This window comes from Pristis pectinata, chromosome 40 (genome assembly GCF_009764475.1).
Source record: "Pristis pectinata isolate sPriPec2 chromosome 40, sPriPec2.1.pri, whole genome shotgun sequence".
In the NCBI taxonomy this organism is placed as follows: Eukaryota; Metazoa; Chordata; class Chondrichthyes; order Rhinopristiformes; family Pristidae; genus Pristis; species Pristis pectinata.
Genome location: NC_067443.1, coordinates 1,342,192 through 1,356,748, shown reverse-complemented (window position 1 = coordinate 1,356,748; position 14,557 = coordinate 1,342,192). Strand labels below are relative to the sequence as shown.

The following is a 14,557-nucleotide window of genomic DNA, read 5'->3' as shown; positions in this document are numbered from 1 at the left end:
GTCCGGGGTGGTCGTTTCTGATTTGTCACGTCCATCGCCTGCTTTGATTGGCTGAAGTTGGGTCATTTTGAGTTGGATTGGCCAGAGATGGGATTGGCCGCAGTGAATGAGGGAGAGTTCGGATTGGCCAGTCCGCGAATGAGTCAGGTGGGTTTGAGTCCGATCGGTGTTGTGATTGGCCAGAGAGCTGCGGGATCCGTGTTGTGACTGGCTGGTGTTGTGTTGGATCAGTGCTGTGATTGGCCGGAGTCCAGTCGGTTCATGGTTGGGATCGACCGCACTTGGGTTGTGTCAGGTTAGGTTGGGATCGTCCAGACTTGGGCCGGGAGCGGGCGGCAGGTGGGTCGGGGCCGGGCTGCAGGTGGGTCGGGGTCGGGCGGCAGGTGGGTCGTCGGGGTCCGGGCCGGGGCGGGCGGCAGGTGGGTCCGGGGCGGGGCGGGACGGGCGGCAGGTGGGTCCGGGGCGGGGGGGGCGGGCCGCAGGTGGGTCCGGGGCGGGGCGGGCCGCAGGTGGGTCCGGGGCGGGGCGGGACGGGCGGCAGGTGGGTCCGGGGCGGGGCGGGGCGGGCCGCAGGTGGGCCGGGACGGGACGGGCCGCAGGTGGGTCCGGGGCGGGACGGGACGGGCCGCAGGGGGGCCGGGACGGGACGGGCCGCAGGTGGGTCCGGGGCGGGACGGGACGGGCCGCAGGTGGGTCCGGGGCGGGGCGGGCCGCAGGTGGGTCCGGGGCGGGACGGGACGGGCCGCAGGTGGGTCCGGGGCGGGCGGGACGGGCGGCAGGTGGGTCCGGGCCGGTTTGTTTGGTTCCGTCCGGTTGGGTCAGGTTTTAATTGTACAGCTTACCTCAAGTGGACAGAACAAAGGCCGCGGGTCGCACCGCTCTCTACCGGTTCCCCTCCAAGTAGCGCACCATCCCACTTGGAAATGTAACACGGTTCCCTCCTCGCTGGGTTCGCAGCAGAAGTGCGGTGGTGTCACTGGACTTCAGCTACCACCTGAATCAGGTCCACATCACATCTGGTGCTCCGGGTACGGCCCCCTCTACATCGGAGAGACCCCACGCCGGTTGGGGTGTCCACTTCGCCGAGCACCTTCGCTCCGTCCGCCGCCGCCGCAGCAGCAGCAGCAGCCGGGACCTCCCGGTGGCCGCCCACTTCATCCCCACGCCCCGTCCCACACCGACGTGTCTGTCCACGGCCTCCCCCGCTGCCACGTTGAGGCCAGAGGCGGGTTGGAGGGGCAACGCCTCATATTCTGCCTCGGGAGGCTCCAACCTGACGGCCTCGACATCGATTTGATGACCTCTCGCCCACTTTTTCTCCTTCCTTCCCCCCCCCCACCCCGTAGCCCCCCCTCCCTTTCTCTTTCCCCTACCCTCCTTCCTTCTATTCCGTGGTCGACTGCCCTCTCCTACCAGATTCCTTCTTCAGCCCCTTTGCCTCTTCTACTGATTACCTCTCAGCTTCTTATATCTCCCACCTACTGTCCCCCCCCCCCCTTCACCTGGACTCACCTCTCCCCTGCCTGCAGGTCCTCTTCCTCCCCCAATCTACCTATTCTGGCTTCTGCCATCTTCCTTCCCAGTCCTGAGGGAGGGTCCCTACCTGAAAGGTCGACTGACACTCTGTCAGTCCCGGGGCAGGGGTTAGGTGCAAAGTTAGGCTCCCTCTACACTGTTGCATCACACAGTCACAGGGCAGGGACAACATGGGTTAAACACAGAGTTAAAATTGCGATTGATGATCAAACTAGGTGGCAATGTGGGCTGTGGAGCGGATACGGAGTGAATAGCTAGCAACCAGGCAGATGGAGTATAGTGTAGAAAGATGTGAGTCCGTTCGCTCATGATATTATGGCACAAGCCTCTGCCTCAAGAGTCCTGGGTTCGATCCTGACCTCTAGCTCCGTCTGTGCATGGGGCTTGCACGTTCTCCCTGTGACCGCGTGGGTTTCCCCGGGGGGGGGGGGGGGGGTTGGGGCTCCGGTTCCCTCCCACATCCCAACGGCGTGCGGGGTCGGTGGGTTAAATGGCCACGGGCCACTGTAAGTTGCACCCCCCCCTCCCCCCAGAGTGTGGGGGTGAGGGGGAGAATCTGGGGGGGGGGGGAGTGTTGATAGGAATGTGGGGAGCCTAATAGGATTGAGAAACACTCTGATGCCGGAGGAACTCAGCGGGCCAGGCAGCATCCGTGGAGAAAAGCAGGCGGTCAACGTTTCGGGTCAGGACCCTTCTTCAGGACTGAAGATGGGAAAAGGGGAAGCCCGATATATAGGAGGGAAAAGCAGGGCAGTGATAGGTGGACAAAAGCGGGGTGGTGGGGTGGGCACAGGGTGGGTGATAGGTTGATGCAGGGAAGAGATGGTGATGGGTAGGTGCGGGGGAGGAGGGGAGAGCAGATCCACCGGGGGACGGGTCAAATAAGGTAGGAAAAAAGAGGCTTGGAAAGGGAAGAGGCATGGTGGGGTGGGGAAGGGGGTGGGGGTTACCTCAAGTGGGAGAATTCAATGTTCATGCCATCAGGCTGCAAGGTCCCAAGACGGAAGATGAGGTGCTGCTGCTCTAGTTTGCGCTTGGACTTCTCCCGGCAGTGGAGGAGGCCGAGGACTGACGTATCAGTGACAGTGCGGGAGGGGGAGTTGAAGTGACTGGCGTCGGGCAGATGCAGGTCGCGGTTACGGACGGAGCGCACGTTTCTGCGAAACGGTCACCGAGCCTGCGTTTGGTCTCCCCGATGTAGAAGAGGCCGCACTCGGAGCACCGAATGCAGCCGATGATATTCGGGGAGGTGCAGGTGAAGCTCTGGCTCACCTGAAAGGACTGTTTGGGTCCCTGGATGGAGGTTATGGGGGTGGTGTAGGGGCAGGTGTTGCACCTATGGGGGGCAGTGGAAAGTCCCCGGGGTGGGGGGGGGGGGGGAGGAGTGAACTAGGGAGTCACGGAGAGAGCGGTCCCTGCAAAAGGCAGGAAGGGGTGGGGAGGGGAAGATATACTGGTGTTGGGGTCCCGTTGGAGATGGCGGAAGTGGCGGAGAATGATATGTTGGATACGTGGGCTGATGGGATGAAATGTGAGGACAAAGGGGACCCTATCCCTGGTGGGTCTGGGAGGGGTGGGGGTGAGAGCGGAGGTGCGGGAAGTTGTGAAGATACGGCTGTGAGCTCTCTTGACCATAGTCGGGGGGGGAAGCCCCGGAAGTAAAGAAGTTGGACATCTCGGATGTCCTGGAGTGGAAAGCCTCATCGTGGGGGCGGAGGCGGAGAAATTGAGAGGAAGGGATCATGTCCTTGCAAGAGACAGGGTGGGAGGAGCTGTGATCGAGGTAGATGTGGATTAATTTTTTTTCTCTCCTCCCCCCCCCCCCCTCCTTCCTTGGAGCAGACTCAATGGGCCGAATGGCCTGCTTCTGCTCCCTTGTCTTGCCTTGTGGGTGTCAGTGGGTCTGTGGAAGATGTCGGTAGCTAAGGAATCTCCTGAGATGGAGACGGAAAGATCGAGGAAGGAGAGGGAGGTGTCAGAGAGAGTCCAAGTGAATTGCAGAGCCGGGTGAAAATTAGTGGCGAAATTTATGAAACTAATATAGGATTAGTGTAAATGGGTCAGCATGGATTCGATGGGCCGAAGGGTCTGTTTCCTTGCTGTGTCTCTCTATGACTCTAGAAAAAAATAAGATGGGAGTATTTTTGAATTGGAGAGAGATTGAAAGGTGTTGTGTTCACCAGTCACTGAAAGTTAATGTACGGATACAGCAGGGAGGCCACAGGTATGGTGGGTGGTCTTTATTGCATACTCTGAATACAAGTATGGACATGTCTTTCGGACAGGGACCTGGTGAGACCACATCTGGAATATTGTGTACAGGCCTGGTCTCCCGACCTGAGGAAGAACGTACATGTGATACAGGGAGTCCAACGAAGGTTCACCAGATGGATTCCTGGAACGCCGGGTTTGTTCTGGGAGGAGAGGTTAATCAGTCTCTGGAGTTTAGGAGAATGAGAGGCCCATTGGAACATGCAAACTTCTTAGTGTTTGGCAGGATAGAGCTCAACGTCAGCAAAACTAAAGAGCCGATGGTTGACTTCAGGACTGGGAAGGAGGGCGAACAGGCGCCAGTCTACGTTGGCAGACCGGCGGTGGAGAGGGTCAGCAGCTTTAAATCCCTGGGCATTAACATATCGGACGACCTGTCCTGGGCCCAGCACGTAGACGCGGTCACAAGGAAGGCGCGCCAGCGTCTTTACTTCCTTAGGAGATTATGGAGGTTCAGCTTGTCACCGAACATTCTAACAAGCTTCTACAGATGTACTGCTGAAAGTCTACTGACTGGTCGCATCAGGGTCTGGGACGGCGATTCAAATGCGCAGGACCGCAAAAAGCTGCAGAGAGTAGCGGACTCTGCCCAATACATCACGGGCACATCCCTCCCCACCATCGGGAGTATCTACAGGAGGTGCTGCCTCAAGAAGGCAACGTTCATCATCAAAGATCCCCGCCATCCGGGCCGTGCCGTCTTCTCACAGCTCCCGTCGGGCAGGAGGTACAGAAGCCTGAAGACCCCGCACCACCAGGTTCAGGAACAGCGACTTCCCTTCAACCATTCGGCTCTTGAACTGACCGGCACAACCCTAATCTCTAGAGTTTAACAACACTTTGCATTAAAATGGACTTCTTTTGTTCTAATTGTGTTTTTTCTCTTGTAAATAGCATGCATTGGTATTGGTTTATTATTGTCACTTGTACTGAGGTACAGTGAAAAACTTGTCTTGCATACTGATCGTACAGGTCAATTCATTACACAGTGCAGTTACATTGAGTATGTATAAGTTATGTTTTTCTTGTGAATGCTGCTTATCTGATGCTCTGTGTCCGTGACGCTGCTGCAGGGAAGTTTTACGTTGCACCTGTCAATTTGACATTGCCTTTAGATGCAGGGCTGGTGAGTCCAGCACCTGAGGCCATGGTCTCAGAATACTCAGTCAACCGTTCAGGACAGAGATGGAGAGAAACCTCCTCACCCAGAGCAAGGGGAATCTGCGCAATTCTCTCCCCAGGGGATATCGATATGAAAGGAATGGAGAGACGCTGGGTTACAGCAGGAGAGTGACACTGAGGTCAAAGATTAGCCACGATCTTATTAAATGGGGGAGCAGGTATAAAAGGCTGAGTGGCCTCCTCCCAGTTCTGTGATGCTCTCCCATCACCATCCCACTGGACAAGAATCCTCAGGACCTGCCTGTTCCACAGAGCTTCCCCCCTGTCTACGGACCCTCCTCTGTGAACACCACACCTTTCCGCTGCTTGTGCACTTGGTCCTGGTCCAGCCACATAGAAAGCTCACCAGCGCCTCCACTTCCTCAGGGGGCTAAGGAAATTCGGCACGTCCCCATCGACCCCTCACCAATTTTTACAGATGCACCGTAGAAAGCATCCTATCGGGATGCATCACGGCTCGGGACGGCGACGGCGATGTGCTGGACATCTCCATCGATTCTGTCTGCACTTCCTTCTGCCTCGGGAAAGCAGCCGACGGAATCGAAGACCCCCACCCGCCCCGGACGTTCCCTCTTCCCCCGCCCCCCACCCCCCGTGGGGCAGAAGATACAAAGGCCTGAGAGCACGTACCACCAGGCTCAAGGACAGCTTCTATCCTGCTGTTGTCAGTCTAGAACAGACCTCTTCGACGATAAAGACGGACCCTTGACCTCACAATCGACCTCGTCGTGGCCCTTGCACCTTATTGTCTGCCTGCACTGCACTTTCTCTGTAGCTGGGACACTTTATTCTGCATTTTGTTTTCCTTTTTAGTACCTCACTGTACTTATGTACGGAATGAGCTGTCTGGATGGCACGCAGACTAAAGCTTCTCACCGTATCTCGGTACATGTGACAGTAATAAACCGATACCAATGTGGAGAGTTTTTGGCAGGGAGATTAATGCAGGAGAATAAAAGACAAGGCATGGGGTTTGAAAATGTAAGGCTGGTCTGATGGGGGGAAGAGTCAAAGAGATTCAGGACAACGGGACAAGGTTTGATTGGGAACCAGGAGGCCTGGGTGGGGGAATCGGGGTGAGTCTGTCTCTGGGTCCCAGAGTGGGGTTTGGCAGCTCTCTGGTCAGTCTGGTGTATTGGTTTATTATGGTCACTTGTACTGAGGTACAGTGAAAAACTTGCCTTGCATACCGATCGTACAGGTCAATTCATTACACAGTGCAGTGTAGTAGTAGGGTAAAACAATAACAGTATGCAGAATAAAGTGTTATAGTTACAGAGAAAGTGCAGTGCAGGCAGACAATAAGGTGCAAGGGCCACAACAAGGTAGATCGTGAGGTCAGAGTCCATCTCATCGTATAAGGGAACCGTTCAATAGTCTTATCACCGTGGGATAGAAACTGTCATTGAGCCTGGTGGTACGTACCCTCAGGCTCCTGTATCTTCTACCTGATGGGAGAGGGGAGAAGAGAGAATGACCCAGGCTGCTTCACCAAGGCAGTGAGAGGTAAAGACAGAGTCCAAGGAGGGGAGGCTGGTTTCCGTGACGCGCTGGGCTGTGTCCACAACTCTCTGCAGCTTCTTGGGGTCCTGGGCAGAGCAGTTGCCGTCCCAAGCAGAGATACATCCAGATAGGATGCTTTCTATGGTGCATCGATAAAAGTCAGTGAGTGTCATTGGGGACATGCCGAATTTCTTTAGCCTCCTGAGGAAGTAGAGGTACTGGTGAGCTTTCTTGGCCGTGACATCTATGTGGTTGGACCAGGACAGGCTGTTGGTGATGTTCACTCCCAGGAACTTGAAGCTCTCAACCCTCTCGACCTCAGCACCATTGATGTAGACGGGTGCATGTACACCGCCCAACTTTCCTGAAGTCAATGACCAGCTCTTTAGTTTTGTTGACATTGAGGGAAAGGTTGTTGTCATCACACCATTCCAGTAAGCTCTCTATCTCCTTCCTGTACTCCGACTCATCGCTGTTTGAGATCTGACCCACTATGGTGGTGTCATCTGCAAACTTGTAGATGGGGTTAGAGCAGAATCTGGCCGCACAGTCATGAGTGTATAGGGAGTAGAGTAGAGGGCTGAGGACGCAGCCTTGTGGGGCACCAGTGTTGAGAATAATCGTGCCGGAGGTATTGCTGCCTATCCTCACTGATTGCGGTCTGTTTGTTAGAAAGTCAAGGATCCAGTTACAGAGGGAGGTGTTGAGTCCTAGGTCTCGGAGTTTGGTGACAAGCTTGCTCGGGATTATTGTATTGAAGGCAGAACTGTAGTCAATAAACAATAGTCTAACGTAAGTGTCTTTACTGTCCAGATGCTCCAGAGCTGAGTGTAGGGCCAGGGAGATGGCGTCTGCCGCAGACCTGTTTCGGCGATAAGCAAATTGCAGTGGGTGGAGGTTGAGCATTGACGGACCAGGGAGGGGGTGTCGGTTGGGCCCTCAGGAGGTGGGTGGGGCGGAGGGTAGATTAGTGGGGGGTCGGCACAGGGTGAGAGGAGTTTGGTGCTGGGAGCAGAGTTGGTGGGGCTGAGGGCGAGCTGTCCCGACCCCCTGCAGGGTCCTAGTGACAGGGTCCCAGCGCCGGGGTCCCTGAATTGGGGCAGGGTCCCAGCACCGGGGTCCCTGAATTGGGGCAGGGTCCCAGCACCGGGGTCCCTGAAATGGGGCAGGGTCCCAGCGCCGGGGTCCCTGAAATGGGGCAGGGTCCCAGGTCTCCCCTTCGGAGGATCCTAACATTCTGTTCAAGAACCAGGCACTTGGGCAGGATCCCCTCAGTAATGCGGGAGGGTCTGGTAAATGTGCCGGGGCCAGTGGGAATGGGAGCGGCCAGCACCAGTCCTTATGGCAACACTGTCGGACCATGTAGACCCACAGACCACGATCATCTCTCAGGAAGAAGGGGGACGACCAAGGTTTAATGTCAATAGCCCAACCCCGGCTGTTCCAAACCCCGTCAGTGGCAACCTGATCCAAGCTTGGCCAGTAGGGACTCAGAGGACCTCTGACTCATGGCTCCAGAGACATGGTCAGATCCCGGCCTCCGGGGCTGTGTGTGTGTGTGTGAGTGTGTCTGTGTGTGCCTGTGTGTGTGTCGTGTGTGTGGAGACTGCACGCTCTCCCTGTGACCGCGTGCGTTTCCCCCGGGGGCTCCGGCTCCCCCCCAACATCCCAACAACACGCGGGGGTCGGAGGGTTAATCGGCTGCTGAGAATCACTGCCCCCCCCCCCCCAGGTGTGTGGTTGAGGGAGAGAAAGTCGCAGGGCCACTGGGAAATAAAAAGATGGGGAATGGGGCTGACGGGAGCCAGCATTATCTCGATGGGCCAAATAGACTCCTTCAGTGTGGTTATAAGTAACTAACCCCTGAGCTGAGGTTTGCTAGAACACTGCTGGTCTCACTGTACTGCCGGAGGAACTGTGGGCCAGTGGCTTCGACGTTAGTAGCAAAGCAGTGCAGCTTTTGACACACTGTTGTATCAACCACTGCGTGAGTTGTTTGTTGTAAACCACAGACCACAGAAGGGTACAGCACCGCAAGAGGCCCTTCGGCCCACCATCTGTGCTGAGCATGAGGACCAAACCCTGCTGCTCCCTCCATTTCCTGCCTGTTCATGTGTCTGTCTAAATGCCTCTTAAACCCCTCTGTCGTATCTGCCTCCACCCCCACCCCTGGCACCACACTCCAGGCACCCACCGCTCTCTGTGTAAAAAGAACTTGCTCCGCACGTCTCCTCTGAACTCTCCCCCTCTCGCCTTAAATACCTGCCCTCTGGTATTTGACCTTTCAACGTGGGAAAAATCCTTTGTCTGCTCTATCTGTGCCTCTCATAATCTTATAAACCTCTATCACGTCTCCCCTCAGCCTCTGCCGCTGCAGAGAAAACAGCCCGAGTTTGTCCGACCTCTCCTTATAGCTCGTGCCCTCTAATCCAGGCGGCGTCCCGGTGAACCTCTTCTGCACCCTCTCCAAAGCCCCCACACCCTTCCTGTAACGGGGTGACCAGAACTGCGCGCGGTGCGGCCTGACCAGAGTTTTATACAGCTGCAGTGTGACTTCCTGACGCCTGTACTCAACAGCCTAATAAAGGCGAGCGTGCCGTACGCCTTATTTACCACCCTGTCTACTTGTGTGGCCACTCTCAGCGAGCTATGGACTCGGACCCCAATATCCCCCTGTGCACCCATGCGGATGAGGGTCCTGCCAGGATCTGTACACTTTCCCCTTACATTTGATCTCCCAAAGTTCAACACCTCACACTTGCCCGGATTAAACTGCATCTGCCACTTCTCTGCCAGATCTGCGACTGATCTATACCCCACTGTATCCTTTGCCAACCCCCTACACCGTCCACATCTCCACTGATTTTTGTGTCGATGAAGACGTTTGCTGAGTGAGGTGATCCCTTTGCCAAGTAGCAAGATGGTGAAAAGATTCTGCAGAGAAACTCTGGAATATGAATTATTTTTTACTAAGTACTGTGTGGGGACACATCCGCAGAGGAAGAGAGTTCCAGAAGGAGGCTGGGGTGTGCACCATCTGGGGCAGGGTCTCGCGGGCGGACGGCGGGGAGCGGAGACGGTCCGAGGCCTGAACGGCGTGCCACAAGCCCAGGCGACCGTGCACCCACGGAACTGGGGGTCCCACCAAGCCCCCACCGTGCACCATCGGTGAGGGACAGGCAAGGGGTATGGTACTGCCCACGGGCAAACCGCGCTGTATCTCCGACAGAGCGGATGCAGCCAAGGGAGCAGGAGCGTGCGTCCGAGCACGGGGGCGGGGGTGGGGGGTGCGGCCCGGAGACACCAGGGCACGCAGAGGGGAGATGGCCAGTGCTCAGAGATTGTTGTTGACCCACTGGTAGATCTCCTGCTCGTTCTCCTTCCGCCACTGGATGTAGGACGCGGTCCGCGCGATCGCCTTGTCCAGGAAGCGCGTGACGGAGCGCAGTCCGCCGCCCTTGATCAGGTGCCTGAACTCCTTCAGCTGGGAGGAGAAGAGGGAGAGTCACACTGAGGGGTAGTGGGGTGGGGGGATGGGGGTCGTGTTGGCACAGAGACCCCCCCCCCCAGTGCAGCGGGAGGGATCCATAGGAGACGCGACATGCAGAACAGAATGGGGTGTGGTGTCAGAGAAGGAAGACGGCACAGCAGGCCGTTCGGCCCATCGAGTCTGTGCTGGCTTCTTTGGTTCAAGTAGAAAAACCCCAGCTCCCCCGGTCTACCCTGAGACCCCAGCCTCACCTAGTCTAACCCAGCTCCCCCCAGTCTAACCCCTGAAACCCCAGCTCCCCAGTCTAACCCTGAAACCCCAGCTCCCCCAGTCTAACCCTGAAACCCCAGCTCCCCCAGTCTAACCCTGAGACCCAGCTCCCCCAGTCTAACCCTTGAAACCCCAGCTCCCCCAGTATAACCCCAGCTCCCCCAGTCTAACCCTGAAACCCAGCTCCCCCAGTCGAACCCTGAAACCCCAGCTCCCCCAGTCTAATCCCAGCTCCCCCAGTCTAACCCCAGCTCCCACAGTCTAACCCTGTAACCCCAGCTCCCCCAGTCTAACCCTGTAACCCCAGCTCCCCCAGTCTAACCCTGAAACCCCAGCTCCCCCAGTCTAACCCCAGCTCCCCCAGTCTAACCCTGTAACCCCAGCTCCCCCAGTCTAACCCTGAAACCCCAGCTCCCCCAGTCTAACCCTGTAACCCCAGCTCCCCCAGTCTACCCCCAGCTCCCCCAGTCTAACCCTGTAACCCCAGCTCCCCCAGTCTAACCCCAGCTCCCCCAGTCTAACCCTGAAACCCCAGCTCCCCCAGTCTGACCCTGTAACCCCAGCTCCCCCAGTCTAACCCCAGCTCCACCAGTCTAACCCCAGCTCCCCGTCTAACCCTGTAACCCCAGCTCCCCCAGTCTAACCCTGAAACCCCAGCTCCCCCAGTCTAACCCCAGCTCCCCCAGTCTAACCCCAGCTCCCCCAGTCTAACCCCAGCTCCCCCAATCTAACCCTGAAACCCCGAGCTCCCCCTGTCTAACCCAGATCCCCCAGTCTAACCCCAGCTCCCGAGTTCTAACCCCAGCTCCCCCAGTCTAACCCTGAAACCCCAGCTCCCCCCAGTCTAACCCTGAAACCCCAGCTCCCCCAGTCTAACCCCAGCACCCCCAGTCTAACCCTGAAACCCCAGCTCCCCAGTCTAACCCTGAAACCCCAGCTCCCCCTGTTCTAACCCCAGCTCCCCCAGTCTAACCCTGTAACCCCAGCTCCCCCAGTCTAACCCATCTCCCCCCAGTCTAACCCTGAAACCCCAGCTCCCCCAGTCTAACCCTGAAACCCCCAGCTCCCCCAGTCTAACCCCAGCACCCCCAGTCGAACCCTGAAACCCCAGCTCCCCCTGTCTAACCCCAGCTCCCCCAGTCTAACCCTGAAACCCCCAGCTCCCCCAGTCTAACCCCAGCACCCCCAGTCTAACCCTGAAACCCCAGCTCCCCCTGTCTAACCCCAGCTCCCTCAGATGCACTGTCAGATGCCGGGGGTGTCAGACCTCGGGGAGGTGCAGAAGCAAGGTCCTCCTGCCCTCTCTGGGGGCTACTGGAGGAAGCGCAGAGACCTTCCCCCAGGGTGGGGGCTGACAACCCCCCAGCACCCCTCCGTCCCTGTGGCACGGGGTTGTGCTCTGTACTCGCACATCACAAACACCGCCTAAGGGGACTGTTCGTGAGATGGGGTCACGCCAGGGGGTGTGGAGCAGCTGGGAATTGGGGCTGGTTTGACACCGTATCCCGACGGGAAGGCCGGAAATGGAGGGAGGAGATTCCGGAGTTTGTTTCAGTGACCTGGCTCATCCACGGAGGCCGGCACAAGGTTCCCCTCATCGCCAGCGCCCCGCCAGAGAGCGTAACTCCCATGAACACGAGATGTCTCAGCGCCCTGGGTCAGGACCCAGGGACCTACATCCTCTGCAGGGACACCCCCCCAATCCCATTTTCCAGGCTCACGTCCCGCTCCTGCGCACTGCCGAGGGAGTGCGGCACTGCCTTCGGAGTGAGGCGTTGGACCGAGGCCCTTCTCCTCGGGAGATGGGCAGGGGAGCTCCCTACGCATGTCCCTCGGGGCTGCCCGTGGGATCTTGCTGCGCACCTCCCTCCACCCTCCCCCCCCCCGGGTCGGACGGCGGGGGCACTGACCTCCTGCAGGTCTTCCTCGGTAGAGAACCTGGAGGTGATGCCCTCGAGCAGACCCACGATCGCCTCTGGCATGTTGAACCTGCCGGAGGGAGGGGGGGGGAGAGAGAGAGGGAGAGAAGGGGGGGGGAGAGAGGGAGAGAGAGGGAGAGAGAGAGCTTTGTCAGCGACACTCCCCCTGCCCCAAGGAACCAGGGGTTCCCTTCATAGATTGGGGGTGGGGGGGGGGGGGGTGGTAAGGTGTGTAAGAGTTGGGATGACGTGTTCCAGCTTCACAATCCACCCGCCGGGCTGCCTCCGGAGAGCTCTGTGCACTTCTGGGATTGGGGGGTGACTGCACTGGAGAGGGGGATTCACCGGGACCTCGCCTGGATTGGAGGGGTTTAATTGTGGGGGGGAGACTGGACAGGGGGACTGTTTTCCTTGGAGCGAAGGAGGCTGAGGGGGGAGTAGATACACTCACACTCACACAGACACACATTCACACAGCGGGTAGAGCCACTGCCTCACTGCTCCAGAGAACAGGGTTCAATCCTGACCTCTGGTGCTGTGTGTGTGTGTGCGTGCGTGTGTGTGTGTGTGTGCATGTGTGTGTGTGCGTGTGTGTGTGTGTGTGTGCGTGTGTGGTGTGTGTGTGTGCGCGTGCGTGCACGTGTGTGTGCGTGTGTGCGTGTGTGTGGAGTCTGCACACTCTCCCCGTGACCGCGTGGGTTTCCCCGGGGGCTCCGGTTCCCTCCCACATCCAACGACGTTCGGGGTCGGTGGGTTAACCGGCCATTGTGAATCGCCCCCCTGGTGTGAGGGTGAGGGTAGAATCTGGGAGGGGGGATCGGTGTAGGATTGGGGGGACTATGAACAAAAGTGAAATTCTCCAGTTTGGGAAGGGTGGGTTTGTGGGGGGGTGGGGGGGGGTGGGGGGGGGTGTGGGAAGGGTGGGTTGGTGGGGGGTGGGGGGTGGGGGGGGTGTGGGAAGGGTGGGTTGGGGGGGGGTGGGGGGGGTGGGAAGGGTGGGGGGTGGGGGGGGGGGTGACAGACGGAGCCAGTACCCTGGGTGAGGGGACAGGTGAAGGCAGCTTACTCTGCTGTGATGCTGCTCCAGTTTCCCTTGATGAAGTCCCAGGCTGGCTTCTTCCCATTGATGTTCTGGGCAACCAGGACAATGGTGGCCAAAGCGTCCTGTCTCCTGATCTTCCAGGGCTTCATCGTCAATGATAGGTACCTTCAGCGGGGAGAGAGAGTGAGAGGGAGAGAGGGAGAGAGATTTTTATAAATGACGGATGAGGATGTGGGAGGGTGGGTTAGTAAGTTTGCTGATGACAAGAAAGTCGATGGTGGTGTGGATAGTGTAGAAGGTTGCTGGAGGTTACAACAGGACATTGATAGGATGCAGAGCTGGGCTGAGAAGTGGCAGATGCAGTTCAACCCAGAAAAGTGCGAAGTGATACACTTCAGGAGATCGAATTTGAAGGCAAAATACGAGGTTAATGGGAGGACTCTTAGCAGTGTGGAGGAACAGAGGGATCTTGGGGTCCACGTCCATAGATCCCTCAAGGTTGCAGCGCAGGTCGATAGGGTTGTTAAGAAGGCGTATGGAGTGTAGGCCTTCATTAGTCGAGGGATCGAGTTCAAGAGCCGGCGAGGTGTCGCAGCTCTATAGAACTCTGGTCAGACCACACTTGGAGTATTGTGTTCCGTTCTGGTCGCCTCGTTATAGGAAGGATGCGGAAGCTTTAGAGAGGGTGCAGAGGAGATTTACCAGGATGCTGCCTGGATTGGAGAGCATGTCTTATGAGGATAGGTTGAGTGAGCTGGGGCTTTTCTCTTTGGAGACAAGGAGGATGAGAAGTGACTTGATCGAGGTGTACCAGATGATACAATCTGCTGGAGGAACTCAGCGGGACGAGAAGCATCTGTGGAGAGATTCTTCATCCATTTTTTTTTGTTCTAATTGTGTTCGTTGTTGTAAAAATTAAGTTTAGTTGATGTTTTCCTCGTGAATGCTGCTTATCTGATACTCTGTGCCCGTGATGCTGCTGCAGGGAAGTTTTTCATTGCGCCTGTGCACGCAACAATGAACTCGACCTTGACTTTGATCTGGGCTGCAGGGTCTCGACCCGAAACGTCAACTGTCTGTTTCCCTCCACAGATGCTGCCTGACCCGCTGAGTTCCTCCAGCACTTTGTTTCCTGCTTTGTGTGAATGGTATTGATGTGTGCTTGTGGGTAAAGTTAATTTACAGATGGGAATGGGGGCAGATTAAAGGGGGAATGTCATGTACTGGAACATCAGGGAAGGTTTACAAGGGTGTGGGCCAAGCGCTGGCAAATGGGACTAGGCAGGCACGGTAGTGTAGCGGTCAGCGTAACGCTATTACAGCGCCAGCGATCCGGGTTCGATT

General features: G+C 57.4%; 2 protein-coding genes across 2 annotated transcripts in view; one reads left to right on the top strand and one right to left on the bottom strand.

The window, feature by feature from the left end:
- Positions 1-271: 271 nt before the first annotated feature.
- On the top strand, positions 272-5,529 carry LOC127587523 (uncharacterized). Its single transcript, XM_052045917.1, has 2 exons — positions 272-361; positions 3,822-5,529. The coding sequence occupies exon 2, from the start codon at positions 3,924-3,926 to the stop codon at positions 4,638-4,640; it is 717 nt and encodes a 238-aa protein (XP_051901877.1). The 5' UTR covers positions 272-361; positions 3,822-3,923; the 3' UTR covers positions 4,641-5,529.
- Positions 5,530-9,826: 4,297 nt separating this feature from the next.
- The window catches only part of LOC127587387 (aminopeptidase N-like), a 36,472-nt gene continuing 31,741 nt past the window's right edge, over positions 9,827-14,557 (bottom strand). The window contains 3 exon segments of the mRNA XM_052045686.1: positions 9,827-9,976; positions 12,163-12,241; positions 13,238-13,378. Of these exon segments, the coding sequence (XP_051901646.1) occupies positions 9,827-9,976; positions 12,163-12,241; positions 13,238-13,378 (370 nt within the window).

Excerpts from the sequence above, each read along its gene's own strand:
- LOC127587523 (XM_052045917.1), top strand. The coding sequence starts at position 3,924 with ATGGATTCCTGGAACGCCGGGTTTGTTCTGGGAGGAGAGGTTAATCAG.